Source organism: Protopterus annectens, chromosome 1.part2, assembly GCF_019279795.1.
Source record: "Protopterus annectens isolate FY-2018-M chromosome 1.part2, PAN1.0, whole genome shotgun sequence".
NCBI classification, from domain to species: Eukaryota; Metazoa; Chordata; order Ceratodontiformes; family Protopteridae; genus Protopterus; species Protopterus annectens.
The window spans coordinates 629,124,321-629,141,070 of NC_056727.1; the positions used below are offsets into that span (position 1 = coordinate 629,124,321).

At 39.8% G+C, this 16,750-nt stretch overlaps 1 protein-coding gene across 3 annotated transcripts in view; it reads left to right on the forward strand.

Annotated features, from left to right (window-relative positions):
• The window catches only part of RGS7 (regulator of G protein signaling 7), a 2,400,584-nt gene that overhangs the window by 1,738,859 nt on the left and 644,975 nt on the right, over positions 1–16,750 (forward strand). For all 3 annotated transcript variants that reach the window (XM_044058067.1, XM_044058054.1, XM_044058060.1), the window contains exon 5: positions 12,058–12,122. In XM_044058067.1, coding sequence (XP_043914002.1) covers positions 12,058–12,122 — 65 coding nt within the window. The remainder of the gene's footprint in view (positions 1–12,057; positions 12,123–16,750) is intronic.

Below are 16,750 nucleotides of genomic sequence, written 5' to 3' on the forward strand. Positions count from 1 at the left end.
ACTGATTCTGGAGATAGTGATGACAGTTCTGAGGGCGAGATCTAGAGTCTCACAGTTCTCAGGCTGCATGTGTATACACCTCCCAAATCATAGTGACCCCCCCAACTTTTGTGTCCACCACCATCCCTGTTTGTCTTGTATGTTATGTATGTCTGTGTCTGCTACCTAACCTACCTATCAACCTGACCCTTTCATTCCTAAGAACCTTTCGCAACATCACTCCCTCTCCAAAAAAAAAAAATTGGGTCCTGTCCCAGAAAAGAATTACACCCCATGGCTCTCCACTATACCTATGTATCATGTTAACACACTTGATTTGGTCTAGTTGGCTTTACAATATTATTCTGTTGCTACCATCCATCCCTCGTGTGATGACTCTCCAAAATCATGGCATTTTTTGTACAATTTTATATTTATGTTGTAAAGAAGTAGGTAGCTATGGTGCTCTGCTAACACTCTCCTGCAAATTCTTGTATTCTTTTCCCTATGCCCTACCCTCTGCTTACCACCCATTTTCACCACTATCCTAGCAACCTCTTTTCTCATGTTTAATGTTGTAAAAAAAAAAAAAAAATGCATACAACTTATATGGCCAGAAACGGCCCATCAAAAAGACTCCCTTTTTTGTCCTAAGCATTTTGCATCACACATCGGTGCAGAGAAGTGGTGAATGCCATTTAACTTCCCATGGCAAAAGCTGAAAATTTTAATTTTTGCTACAGTAGTCTGGTTGCTTTCTTGCAATTTTACTTAAATCTGCTGCACTATAGGAATACAGGAGAAAAGTAGAGTACAGGCACTATTGGGAAGAGTGCTTAGTTAGGCTGCTGGATGTAACAGGCTAGAAGCTCCTATGTGATGTGTTGAGATAATTCTCCTGTCTACAGACTGATGTTTTTTGCATAATGTCTTTAGTTCAATTACAGCTGTACGTGAAATTATTATTTCATGATATTTTATATTCCTAACATATAGTTTACTGCAAATATTTGTATTTCTCTCCATTTACAACATTTCATTAACATACAATTTGAATAGTGCAGGAAGAAAACATTTGTAAAACCATCGTAGCCCTGACATGGAGACTTAGTAAGCCACTCTTACCTTGCTTGTGTCTTAATGCTGATTGGACACTCTTATCCCTTCTTTTTCTCCCTATAGCAAGCACTTTATTGCTGTCAGTTTAATAATGCAGGTATAAGTAAGGGAGACTTACCATACAGATGGTTCTACATGCCCCAGAAAAAATGCTGTTGCAGTCTATCTGTCTTTTTGTTCACCTCTTCTACTTCAGTAAGTGGTCATTGTCCTTCAATTGTGTTATGTAAATTGTGTGGCATAGGAGTTCCTTTGTGCCATGATGAGATCTATAGACAGACTTTTGCATTCTTTCAGTGATTCTAATCCAGGCATTAGCAAAGTGTTACTGACTGTTTTATAAGTAGCTGTTGCCTACATATTGTTATGAGCCAACATTACCCTGCTTATGTCATAAGCTACTTTGTCCCTGCCTCCCTCTCACCCTGTCTGTATATCTTCTCCCTTCTGTGTCATTAGTCTTCCTCCTTTGCATTTGCACAATGTCTGGCAACAAGCATCAGCTGCAGCTGAGGCTAAATGGAAGTACACAGCTTATGGCAAAATCCACATGTTTTTCCTTCATCCACATTACTGTGGTGCCCTTCATGCTTTGTGCTTAGCTATGTTTAGTCAGGTTAACCTACTTTTTATCAAGCTGAAGAGATGAATGCACAGCTTACAGTTGTGATAAGGGTAATGAAGAGTAATACATACATTCTCCTTGTCTGCAATCTGTTGTCACATGGGGACTTTGTGAAATATGAGTTCCTACGTGGTATGTTTAGATAATACTAAGGTCTGTAGACTTTTCTTACAATACTCTGAAGGTTTAAATCCAGATGTATGTCCAACTGTTTTTGAATGTTTTGTATGACTTCTGTGGGTGTAAATGCTGACTATACCTTTTCTTAACACATCATTATCCTACTGCTGTACTAATATGCTTGCCCTTATGAAGCCTGTGTTGTACAGATCTTGCAAGGATAATTATGCTGGTAAAGGAAACAGTAACACAGCAGAAATATGTGCAAAAAAAAAAAAAAAAAACATGAGCTAATGTGTTCATATGCCGGTATTGTGTATTCCTGTCAGCCATTGTCCACACTCCTTCTGTGTCATCTAGTAAACTCCCTTGATTCCAAACTGTTTTCATAAGCCATGTTTTCACCAGCAATAACATGCTTGGTCCCTCATGTATTTCATAATGCACCTGTAGCATACATATAAAGAATAAATAATGACATGACAAATGCATGAATAATGACACCTGAAACAAGACTATCCACTTATCTGTTTTGTATTCCATCAGATTCAGACATGGTCATATGTGCATAGTACCTGTTAGTGGAAAACAGTCAGCATAAAGCACCATAGGCTACTACTAATTCCCATTCTAAGTTCAACACCTCAAGATATAATTGTGCATGCACTAATACTTTGCCATCAGCAGTGCAATTGAGCTTGGCAGTGCTGTGCTTTGGCAGAGATTAAAATATTTACAACAATAATTATTTCTTTAGGTTGCACAATGTCTGTATATCTGCACTGAATTTTGGCTACAAGTTATCCAGATTTCAGAGTCATGTTAACTATTTAAGTCAGTATACTAACATATGTCTCCAATGGTTACACTTGCATCTGTGCTACAATGTTTGGTAACCTAGTCACACATAATCCATCACTGTTATTCTGCAGTGCACTGTCATATTTAGGAAGTGGCTGTTTGTGTTGTTAATGCACATTGTGCAAGCATGAGACAAGACAAGTGACAATGAATTATAAATGTTCACCATTCCCATGCAATCATCCTGGAATGGAGTGACAGGATACTTGATTGCAAATCCACTGGTTTACAACTGTGATTTTCTTTGGCATCTCATACTGCGAAACCGGTACATGACCTCACAGTGACACAATGTACATGAGGGACAGTATATACATCTTAGCAGATAAGTATGTCATTTGCATGGGTCAAGCACATGCCTGTCCACATTAGATCATGTCCACACACATGCATTTGTCCCAAAACCTGTGATGCACACCAGCTGTTCCAAACAGTGAATATTTACTAATTACAAATGTGCTTTTTCACATCATTACCTTCAGAATACTGTGAGCTTGTGACTAATACTGTGTGCTCTAGATTGTGTAACTAGATAGGTAGGAGGTCCAGTTTTCACTGCAGGGAACTTGTGGGGGAGGTCTAGTGACAGGTAAATAACATGTCAGTGTCAAATGTACTATGTCTAGTTTTAGTGAGGAGAATACATTTAACTTTGGACACAGGTCCCTATGCACATTATCCCACTTTCAACAGAAACTTCCTCTCTGCAGCACACTGATGAGGTCATCCTATCAAAAGTCCATTCTCTCCCTTCAAGAGTCAGACTTCTCTGGCACTTGCAGCTAATAACATGCTCTCCAGATTGTGTAAATAGATAGGTAGGAACTTCATTTTTCCCGATGGGGAACTTGTGTGTATGGCTGCAATATCAGGTGCATATAGCAGTAGCATTGTTGCCTCACAGCAAGAGGTTCTCCCGTTCAATTCTCGGCTTGGGTTGGGAGTGCCTTCTGTGTGGAGTCTGCATGTCCTCCCCGTGGTCGAGTGGGCGTTCGAAAGACATGCATTGAATGGGCATGCCTTTGTTGAAGGTCGGGCATCGGGCTGGCAACTCAATACCACAAAAAACAACTGCCAATCATTAGCGGACCAGAGTTCCGCTGTGGCAACCCCTAACCGGGAAAAGCCGAAAGACAAACAACAACAACAACATAGCTTTCTGAACTGATATGTTGTATCAACTTCCAATCAGGAGAAAAATGTAACCTTGTTGAGTATTTTACCATCCCCTCATCCTAGTTTTACCAAAAACATCTTCTCTTCAACACAATGAAGAGGTCATCCTGTCAAAAGTGCACTCTTTCTCCATAAGAGTCAGACTACTGCTATGGTGCTTGTGGTTAATACTGTGCTCTCAGCATTGTGTAACTGCTTAGGTAGGTATTTCAAATCTAACAGTGGTAAACTTGGGTGTCTGTGTTGTTCTAGTGGATGGAAGTAAAGCTTCAACAACAGATGTTATGTATCCACTTCCACTCAGAAAAAAACATTAAATTTGAACACATCTCCCTCTGCAGTTTGCCCCACTTGTAGCACAAACATCTTATCTGCAATGTAGTGATGAGATCATGCTGTCAAAAGTGCACTATATATTTTTAAGAGTCAGACTTGTCTTGTGGCACTTGCAGATTATACTTTATTTTCTATATTATATGACCTAGCTAGGTAGGAGGTTCAAATCTCACAGTGAGGAAATTGCCTGTGGTTTAATGTTTGTTACATATAGCTTCCTGAAGACATGTGCTGTATCAACTTCCAGTCAGGGGAGGATTTTAACATGAGAATGGATGTCCACATCCCCTTATCCCACTTTTACCATAAACATATTTTCTCCATCCTACTGAAGAGGTCAGCTTGTCAAAATTACACACTGTGCATTTACAACTCAGACTTTTCCTTTGGTGGCTGGAGCTAATTCTGTATTGTATAGGTTGTATAAATCAACAGATAGTGGTTTTGAATCCACAAGGAGTAACTAATGTCATTGTATGTACTGCCATTTACAATTGTGTGTGTGGCAGCATTCTTTATGTAGACTTCCACTCAGGAGATGTATTTTCCTTGGCAGAGGTATTAACCCCAGGCAATAAACAGTTTTCAAAGCATAATGTTTACATCATCCTATCAAAATGACAACATCAAACTGCTCATGTGAGTTATCCTGTGGCACTGGCTATTGATACTGTGCTTTTTAGATAGTGTAAGTACAGAGAGAGGAGGTTTGAATCCAGTAATCATTTACTACTGGCTGTGGGTGTTTGTCATGCTATGTAGAGAAGGCTTCTAATACATATAGTATGTGTGGCTGTGTAGGGTTTCTGTGCACGTCAGCCACTTTCATGCATTTTTAGAAGCACATTTATATATGCCATGCATTCAAATGTGCACTCCACAAGTGTGAACGCACATATTTTGTGGCATGTGTGACTCAGGCAGTGTTCTGTATCTTGTGATATTAGGTAGCCTGTTCAAATCTAGCCATTACTCTTTAGACTGAGTTATGTGACAATGTCTGTGCATGTGCAGGTAGGTAACAATGTTGTCAGCCTTGTATACATGTATGGATGGGGATTCCAATTATAATTATTTCTGCTTCTTTTTCATCCAAAAATGCTTTCTTTGATAATGTTGATTGCCATTGGGATGATATTTGCTTTTCCATAAAAACTACTTAGGCTTTTCCTATGGATTGAGGACATGAGAGTTTGCTCTGTATGCTGGTGCCTTAGTAAGGCATGTGTTCAAATCTTTAATTATCCACACATTGTGCCAGTGACAAATGCATTACGTATCACATGTGTCTGGGTATACCTAGCAGCGGGCAGTGTTGTGTGAGGAGCACACATGTAGCAACACCATTTTAAATATATGACAGGCACACATCTCTCTTGCAGCAATAAAATGATATCATAGCTTCAAATACCAAAATATCTCACACTTGTAGCACCAGTGGTGTATTCATTCTCCCCAATATGATGCAGCTTCTGATGTCACACAATATGGTGTTCAAAACCCACATTCACTTTCTGTAAGCATTTCCTGTCATAATGCTGTTATGCATGAATGACATCCACAAGTGCTATAATGTGTACAGTCACAGTGGGAAAAACCTCCACCAGGCCTTTTATCTCATACAAATTGCAACACAATCAAAGGATGCAATGACATCATTGGTGGAGTATTGTATTGATGTTACACACAAACAGCACTACACAAAGTTATTACTCTCAATTGTATTTTATTATTAATACAAATAATATATGTGTTTGTGTTGTTTACATGATGTTATGGCAGTGTTTCCTCTAATGTCTTGTGAACATGCCCAGTATAATCCTGCAATAGATGTGTTCCTTTTACAAATGGAGATATTAAGCTACTGCACTGTCATCTGATCTGTGTTGTTATTTGTCACTTTTGTATTTTAATTGTTATTTTATTACTGATTATCTTGCACAAGTATATAAAGCACATTCCTGTCTAAGATATGTAACAATGTAATATACCCCGTCTCTATGGTTGTCAAGGGACAAATGTTAAAATGTCCCCTTTGGCTGTGCATGGCACAGCTGCTGTGCAGATCATGCCTTGTTTATACAAGATGACGTGAAAGGCACAGTACTACAATCAGTTATGACACATATATTCCCTCTATATACATGTTATATCCAGTAACTGCACTGTATGCAAATTACACATGATGTATCCACTGTCCTTGCTGTTAGCTCACCTCAGAATGTTATCAACATTAATGTTACATTTACTACCTTTTCTTAAAATGATGCCTTGTGCCCTCTCACATCTGTTGTTATCATGCCCATTTTTAGGTTACATGAGTAAACATTTGGAATCAGGACTATTTATTATTACCATCATTCATCATCATCATCATCAACCCCCCTTTTTCCATTTTCTACATGGGGTCAGGGTGTTGACTTAACTGTCACCATCAGTTTTGATTGAATGCCACACTCCTGCCTTCTTCAACAAGCATGCCTGACTGTCACAGATCTCCTCTCAAACAATCCATACACCGCTTTGCTGGACATCCTTGTTTCCTCTTACCTTCTTCCTATCTGGCCCACATATTCTTCACCGGATTGTCCTCTGCCGTTCTGCATGTGTCTGAACCACCATAATCTGTCCTCTTTTATCTTTTCTGTAATTGGAGCTACTTTGTCTTCTGCTTTTATGTCCTCATTTCTTCATCTGTCCCACAGTGTTCATCCTGCCACCCTTCTCAGACACTTCATTTCCATCACCTCTAACTTCCTCATCTGCTCTGCCTTTACTGCCCATGTTTCCATACCATACAGCAGTATTGGTCACACCACTGTTTTGTACACCTTACTTTTCAGCTTCTTTGGCATTCTGTCATTCACTACACCTAACACCCTATTCCAGTTGGCTGCATGCCCACTGATTCTAGCTTTGACCTCTTCATTCAGACTTCCCTTTCCATGAACCACCCCTCCCAGATACTTGAAGCTATTAACCTGTTCTACTATCTTCCCTTCTATCTGAATTCTCAGTTTCTTCTGATTTCCCAATTTGCTGCCATTATCACTGTCTTATCTGTGCTTAGTTTCATCTCATGTGACTTCAGTTTTGCATTCCATTCCCCTATTCCCCTTTTCTTTGCTGAAATTCTTGCTTAGAGTATGCTGTAATGCCACATCATCTGCAAACAGCAGCTTTGTTGATCTGTCCCCTGTGACCTCTTTGCTAATGTTGTCCATCAGCAGTGTAAAGAGCAGTGGGCTAATAGCTGAACCCTGGTGCACATCCACTCCCAGTGGGAACCCCTGTGTGAGACAGAACACTGTTCATACTTGAGTCATTGGGTCTAATTCTGCCAATGTTTCTGGGCTTCAAACCACAACACTACTGCCCAAATCAGCTTACTTGGGACCTTGTCATATGCTTTCTCCATGTCTAGGAATGCCCAGTTGGACTCTTTCCTCATCAATAGCTTCTTCCAAACTATCTGTCTCACTGCAAACACTGGGTCAGTTATGCTGCTGTATCCTGAACTGAATCTGAGCTGCCCATCTCCCATCTTACTTTCTACTACTCTTCATATCCGTTTATCAATCACCCTCTCCAGAACTTTTATACAGTGTGACAGGAGTTTGCTGCCTCTGTACTGACTGCAGTTGTGGATGTCCCCTTTGTTCTTGTATATTGGCATGGGTATGCTTATTCTCCAGTCATCTGGGATATGCCTTTTTTCCCACACTGCTATGAGTACCCTTGGGGCCATTCCTCTCCTATCTCACCCAACATCTTCATCATATCTGCTGAGACCTCTTCTGAGCCTGCTGCTTTTCCTGACTTCATTTTCCTTAGTGCTGTCCTTACTTCTTCTAGGGTGGGCTCCTCTTCTTTTCTCATCGTAGGCTGTGTCTGGGGCAGTACAGCTTCTGTGGGGTTTTCTTCATTCAGAAGCTGCTGGAAAATACTCCTTCCATCTGTCTTTGAAGTCCTGTGGACTGGTCAGCAGGCTGTTGCTGGCATCCCTTATAAAGGGTGTCTGTTTTCTTTATCTTTCTGTCTTTGCCTTGCAACCTGATAAAGTTTCTTTGTGCCATCTACTGAGTCACTTTCCAGAAGCTGGTAGAGTGACTCTGATGTCCTGTTCTCTGTTATTGCAACTCATTTCTTAGCCTCTTTGTTAGCCAACCAGTATTCCTTCCTAACCTGGACTGTTTTTTCTATGTCCAACTTTTTTCCTAGACTCCTTCTTTCTTTTGATGACTTTCTGGACTTCTGCATTCCAACACCAGCTTTTCTTATGTACCTTATTTCCATACCTGGCTCAGCCACATATTTGTTCATTAGTCCTCACACATGCTGTTTTGAGGCACTGCCATTCTTCTTCAGCTCCAATTATTTCCTCCTGTTCTTGGGGTGCTAGAGCCCTGAGTAATTTCTTGAACTCTTTGTACTTTCTCCTCAGTCAACTTCCTGGTCTTCAGCCTTGTCTCTCTTGATCTTAGAGCCTTCTATGACCACTGCTTGCAGCTGATTGTGGCAACCAGTAGTTTATGCTGTGGGACGACTGTTTTACTGGGGATGACTTTGCAATCATGGATTCTACCCCAGTATATTTTCCTTACTAGGAGAAAGCCTACCTGAGTTGCATGTTGGCTACTCTTGTATGTGATCTTGTGACTGTGTCTGTTTCTGAACCATGTCTTGGTTACTATCAAGCCATTTGCCAGACAGAAATCTAGAATGGCCTCTCTTTCTTTATTCTTGTTGCTTCACCTATGTGGACTCAGGCAGTCCTCATATCCTGTTCTGTCTGTCCCAATATGTGTATTCAAGTTATCCATTATCAACACTAATTCATGTTGTCCTACAACTGCTGTTTAAATGCACTCTTTTCCTCACTATCACAACCCTGCTGTGGGACATAGGCTGAGATTATGAATGCTGTCCTGTCATGTAGTCTGATTGCCATGAGTCTGTCACTAATTCTGATGACATTCCTCAGTGCCTTCTGACGCCTTTTTCTTACCACAACTTCCACACCATTTCTAGCCTGTCCTCTTCCTGAGTAGTATACTCTGGATCCCAAGCCAAGTGGCTTTGCTGCACTGCCCTTCCATCTTGTCTCTTGAATACATAGGATGTCCAGCCTCCTCTGTATCATCATTTCATCCACTTTCAAGCTGCGTCCTCTAAGTGAACCTACATCGAGTGTAGCAATTCTCAGTTCATGATTAGTTTTACATTCGCCTTTTGCTCAACAGAACAAGGATGGGCAACACCCAGTAGCTTATTGATCCAAAGATGCTGGGCTTTATGGGGGGCACACACACTGGCCAGTTGGGGCACATACTCCCCTCCCACTATTAGCATGAGTCCCTGGTGTAGGTTGGAGTAGGCTGGGTGCTCAACCCTTTATCACCGGTAACCACTCATGCCCATTTGAAGACATTAGTCAACATGACCGAATCACCTAAAGCCATCATCGAGTGGCTAGCCCTGCCACAGCAGGCAATCTGTGATCTGTGTTCTCCTATCTTGAAGATACTGCACACCACATTAGTTAGTCTGTACAATTCTTCCTCCTAGGGCACTATGTAGAGTCTGTGCTGTTGCCCACAGCTCCATTCATTGGTGAGTTTGAGAAGGAAACACTCAGCATGTTCTTCAGAAGTGGGAGGATCCTCACAGAGACACAAGGAGATATGCAAACTCAAAACAGACATTGGCCGGAGGTCAGGATCGAGCTTGTACCTTGTGCATTGGATATGAAGACCTTAAAAAATATGCCAAATTGGCTCAGGCTGAAAACAAAATAAATGCACCAAAATGGATGTCTTTCTATTGAAAAATTGTTTCGTTGTGGCATCATCTCATTTGAATGCATTAAGTACACTTTTTAAATTTACTCGCTTCATAATTACCCCTGTATGATTCACATTGTATTCTGTGTATATTAGCCCAATTTAATGTCTCCTCCATCTACATGCTTAAAGCTCACTTGCTTTTACTATATATAAACTGTCTGCCCTTGTTAGCATGATATGTTTGCCTGTAGGTAAGCCTTAAGGACCTTTTGCTTACATTGTGTGCTAATGCTCCCAGCACCGCATGCACTGCTACTGACCATGAGACAATGCTTGGAATTATGTAAGTATGATGAGCAACACGCTGCAGTCATCCAGGCCCCATGCAAACCTTACACACTTGTTAATGAATCCCAGGCTAAAGCTAAAAGAGTAACTTAGCATTCCACACAAACCTTATACACTTGTTAATGAATCCCAGGCTAAAGCTAAAAGAGTAACTTAGCATTCCACACAAACCTTACACACTTGTTAATGAATCCCAGGCTAAAGGTAAAAGTGTAACTTAGCATTCCACACAAACCTTATACACTTGTTAATGAATCCCAGGCTAAAGCTAAAAGTGTAACTTAGCATTCCACACAAACCTTACATAATTGTTAATGAATCCCAGGCTAAAGCTAAAAGAGTAACTTAGAATTCCACACAAACCTTATACACTTGTTAATGAATCCCAGGCTAAAGCTAAAAGAGTAACTTAGAATTCCACACAAACCTTATACACTTGTTAATGAATCCCAGGCTAAAGCTAAAAGCGTAACTTCGCATTCCACACAAACCTTACACAATTGTTAATGAATCCCAGGCTAAAGCTAAAATTGTAACTTAGCATTCCACACAAACCTTACACACTTGTTAATGAATCCCAGGCTAAAGATAAAAGTGTAACTTAGCATTCCACACAAACCTTACACACTTGTTAATGAATCCCAGGCTAAAGCTAAAAGTGTAACTTAGCATTCCACACAAACCGTACACACTTGTTAATTAATCCCAAGCTAAAGCTAAAAGTGTAACTTAGCATTCCACACAAACCTTACACACTTGTTAATGAATCCCAGGCTAAAGGTAAAAGTGTAACTTAGCATTCCACGCAAACCTTACACAATTGTTAATGAATCCCAGGCTAAAGGTAAAAGTGTAACTTAGCATTCCACACAAACCTTATACACTTGTTAATGAATCCCAGGCTAAAGGTAAAAGTGTAGCTTAGCATTCCACACAAACCTTACACACTTGTTAATGAATCCCAGGCTAAAGGTAAAAGTGTAACTTAGCATTCCACACAAACCTTACACAATTGTTAATAAATCCCAGGCTAAAGCTAAAAGTGTAACTTAGCATTCCATAAAAACCTTACACAATTGTTAATGAATCCCAGGCTAAAGCTAAAAGTGTAACTTAGCATTCCACACAAACCTTACACACTTGTTAATGAATCCCAGGCTAAAGGTAAAAGTGTAACTTAGCATTCCACACAAACCTTACACACTTGTTAATGAATCCCAGGCTAAAGCTAAAAGTGTAACTTAGCATTCCACACAAACCTTACACACTTGTTAATGAATCCCAGGCTAAAGGTAAAAGTGTAACTTAGAATTCCACACAAACCTTACACACTTGTTAATGAATCCCAGGCTAAAGCTAAAAGTGTAACTTAGCATTCCACAGTAGAGCCTTCTAAATCTATGATACAACTGATGACAAGTACAGAGACAGTAAGAAAATGGAACGTTCAGTTTTTTCTTTCTTTTAACTTGGGGCAACTTTATTTATTTACTAAAAGCTGTGGAGATGTATCTTAATGGCCACATTGAATATGTAGATGGCAAAGTCTCCCTAGAAAACAGCTGTGGCAACATTTTGGATGTTGATATAGTAACGATTTACAGCTTTATTGTTGCCATATAAAAGAGTTTGTGCTTTAATCATGTGTCTTCCTTTTGTATAAAAGTAATCAGAGTAAATAGCTTTCTTCTTTTTTTTTTTTCTCAGCTGTTTACCTGTGCAAGCGAACAATGCAAAACAAGGCCAGACTGGAGCTAGCAGACTATGAAGCTGTAAGTAACTCAGACCACTGCTCCTTGTGAAGGTAATAACAAATATTTAATGTCGCGTTAAGGGATTCTGGAGAAAAAAAACATTTCTTTGATGTAATTCTTGTCCTGTAATACAAATGATGCAGGTAAGTGCAGAACAGCAGTCTGCTATCCGTAACTTCAGAACTGCTGAAAATGCTAACATGAAAGATCCTGTATTATACTAAGGTAAAATAGATAATTCCTTAGAATTCCTTATTATCACTAATATATAAGATTCTGTCATCCTTTCATCAAACATAGTCATCCTCTTTAGTATATACACATATACAGATACACACACACACATGGCTACATTATGGATGTGGATGTACCATTTCAAAAATCCTGACTACACTGCTGTCTCTCAGCATCTTAATATTAGCCCCATTACCTACCTCCCCAGTCATCCTGCTTTTATGTTCTGACTCCAAGGTTATCTGGCATGGCAATATTTGGAAAAGTACCCACATGTATCCACCAACCATCTATACATTTGAGGAAGTTATATTTACAGAAGTTCACTGTCAGTATATTAAATTCGATCAACCAAGATTCAATAAACAGTATGACTACCATTTTAAATGTTTATTTTTCTACACTGTGACTGTTGATATATGGCTTCAATATCCCAGCTCATTAATTTCACTATTTACAGTCCTCACATATGAGGACAAAGAGGGGAAAAAATCATATACTGGAGGTAGCACCTACTTTTACTTGTGTGCTCTTGTTTTCCTTAAGGGGATGTGTGAAATATATCATTGCAGCATCATATGTGCTTCTACGAACATGCTATCATTCTGCCATGGTAACAACTACTGACATATTATACACCTCGGCTCTTGTTGGCATCCTTCCATCCAGCTGCAGGTAAGTATTCAGAGGGTAGGACGCACTCCTCTCCTTAAAGAAGAAGCACTGACCACAGGCTGTTCTGCTGTTGCCACCTCCCCCCATAGGCTTCCAGCCAGGTGGAGGAAAAATGCTGTTCAAACCCAGATCACTGGTAGAGTAAAAAGATATCCTATACCAGGCTGTCTGCATTGGGTCTAAAATGAAGATTTGTACGCTAAACATACTATACCTGCATATTATGTAAGTTCTTAAACTGACATCAAGAAATATTTTACTAAAATAAATAATTTTTGCAAAGGGCTAACTCCTGCACCCCCAGCCCCACCCCCAGTCTCTAAATGTACTCTAAGGTTGCAAAAGCTTGGAGAAAAAAAGAGAGCTTAAAACAAAACACAAACTTACTTCATCCCTTTTCACAGAGTTGTGCAACATCGGAGAACCTATTAACAGCAGCAGTATATAAAAAATCGAGATTCAATATCCTGTGACATCAGTAGGATAAAGAAATGAGCACCTAGCTGCAATCAAATGTATGCTGACAAACCACAAGAAAATCTGAACACTAGCACAAATAAATTCTTCTCCATTTATGACACTGTGCCTATAGTCAGTCCACTATTATAGTCAAAGGACAGCTGGTTACAGCAGAATGAATTCTGTTTTACATACAGTGAAAGTGATGATCAAGATAGCATAGCCAGAGTTAATGTTTGAGTTTAGCTATACTCCTGTAGAGTGAAGATGAGGGTCCTTGTATTATAAGATGGCCTCTACTGAAAGTGGTGGAGGGTAGTCGACTTACAGGCTATGTTGTACTTGCTGATGCCATCAGGTACCTGCAAGGATGTGCACACAGGTGTGTTGCTCATGGACCTTCTGCCTAATAGAACTGTACTCATCAGCTCCCTGGTAACAAGGAGGTAAAAATAAATTCCCCAGTAATCAATGACCACAAATCATACATCAGTCATTGCATCAAAACACATGCCAAAACCACCAGAGAGAAATGTTTGATGATAGGCAATGATAAAGACAAATTGTTAAGGAAGTTGCTGAATAGAAAACTTGTGGGGACTGACATAAGAAGTTTAGACTGAAACAAAAAAAATGTATTGATACGACAAAAGCAAAAATAAACACTTGCATCTTTGGCAAGCTCTGCTGTTAAGAGTTGTTGTCCTTCACTGAGAGCCTTGTTCTAGGAGATTAGAATTAAACTATAACACAATAATAATAACAAGACGCAAACAATAGTAAAGGAGGATATAAAGGCAGCACTTCATTTTGTTTGGAATTCTTCCAGATTAAAAACACCAGTCTGTTTTAATCAGTTGTATTTAGTACATTATCTCTGCTCCATAAAATCAGTAGTAGGACATGTCCAAATTATCAAGCCTTAAAATAAATAAATGAACAAAACTTCAGATGCTATGCAGCACACTTCTGAGAAGTGAACAACATGGATTCATCTCACATCAAAAGTTTGTGATTTTCCTTCATTACTCACAAGGCAGGTAAAGCAGGTAATCAGGAGGAAAGAAACAGTTGAACAAGTTCCAATTGTTATATTTTAAAGAAAGAGCCTAGTGCAGAATCACTAAAATAGCAGCCTAATATCACAAGGTCAAGTGTAGTTTCTAATCCAGTAAGTGGGTAAATGGATTACTCCGAAAAGCATATCCATTTTCCCATACCCTGTAATATCACCTTCACCTCTGGTAGAAACAAGTCAGGAAATATTCGTGTTTAAGGGCACACAGCACTGTATATTTTAATTTTAGGATAGGTCTCCAATTTGAACATACTCTTCCAAATAAATATAATTAAATCAAAACAGCAAGCATTCAAAAAACATTTTGTCTGAACAAGAATACACTTTAAACACACAAAATACAGCAATGTAAATAATTATAACTCTAAATTTAACCCTCAATATGAGCCTAGCCCTAACCCCCTAAACCTAATCATAATCCCAAAGCTGACCTTATCTCTAAGATTATACCTGCCCTTAAACATAAATCTAACTCTAATCCTAAACAGATGAATGTCAAGGCCTCATTTATTCCCTAAACCAAACACCATCTATAACCCTAAGGTCAGTGACTTGTATCGCTACTAATGCAACCATGTTCTACCTGATGGCATTACTGTACCAGTCTCACACAACTAAATCTCATTCACTGTAAAATAAATTTGAACAATCTGCTCTTAACAACATTCTAGTCTTCATTTGCTAATCACTCTTTCATTCTTTATCAGGGAACATCTTCACATTCAATCAATATCTGGCTATAACAAAGTTAAACATCACAAATGCCATGTCATAAAAGAAATCTCATCCTATGGTTTAGTTAGAAAACATAAACCCACTCCAAATCGATTAATAGCATTGTCAGCCTCTATGGGATTAGAGGGACACTATGAGTTCCAGAGATTCTGGTTGAAATTCCAAAGATGACAGCTGGGATCTTTGGAATAGTGCGACTTCTTCTTTTTCTTTCAGCTGCTCCCGTTAGGGGTTGCCACAGTGGATCATCTGTTTCCATTTCTTCCTGTCCTTTGCGTCTTGCTCTGTCACACCAACCACCTGCATGTCCTCTCTTACCACATCCATAAACCTTATCTTAGGCCTTCCTCTTTTCCTGTTACCTGGCAGCTTCAGTCTTAGCATCTTTTTCCCAATATACACTGCATCCCTCCTCAGTATATGTCCAAACAAACATAATCTTGCCTCTTTGGCTTTGTCTCCAAACCTTCCAACCTGGGCTGACTCTCTAATATATTATTCCTAATCCTGTCCAACCTCGTCCCTCGTCTCACCCAGTGCAAATCTTAACATCTTTAACTCTGCCATGTCCAGCTCTGACTCCTGCCTTTTTGTCAATGCAACTGTCTCCAAGCCATATAACATAGCTGGTCTCACTACCCTCTTGTAGACCTTCCCTTTCACTCTTACAGGTACTTGTCTGTCACAAATTACTCCTGACACTCTTCTCCACCCACTCCATCCTGCCTGTACTCTCTTCTTCACCTCTCTTCCACACTCACCATTACTCTGAACTGTTGATCCCAAGTATTTAAACTCATCCTCCTTCACCACCTCTACTCCCTGCATCCTCACCATTCCTCTATCCTTCCTCTCATTCACACACATATATTCTGTCTTAGTCCTGCTGACCTTCATTCCTTTTCTCTCTAGAGCATATCTCCACCTCTCCAGGGTCTCCTTCACCTGTTCCCTACTCTCACTACAGATCACATTGTCATCTGCAAACATCATAGTCCACAGGGACTCCTGTCTGATCTCGTCTGTCAACCTGTCCATCACCATTGCAAATAAGAAAGGGCTCAGAGCTGATCCTTGATGCAATCCCACCTCCACCTTAAATGCATCCGTCACTCCCACCGCAGACCTCACCGTTGTCACACTACCCTCGTACATATCCTGTACCACTCTTACATACTTCTCTGACACTCCCAACTTCCTCTTACAATACCACAACTCCTCTTTACGCACCCTGTCATATGCTTTCTCTAAGTCCACAAAGACACAATGCAACTCCTTTTGACCTTCTCTGTACTTCGCCATCAACACTCTCAGAGCAAACATCATATCTGTAGTGCACTTTCTTGGCATGAAACCATACTGCTGATCACTAATCATCACCTCCCTTCTTAACCTAGCTTCCACTACTCTTTTCCATAACTTCATACTGTGACTGATCAATTTAATCCCTCTGTAGTTACTACAG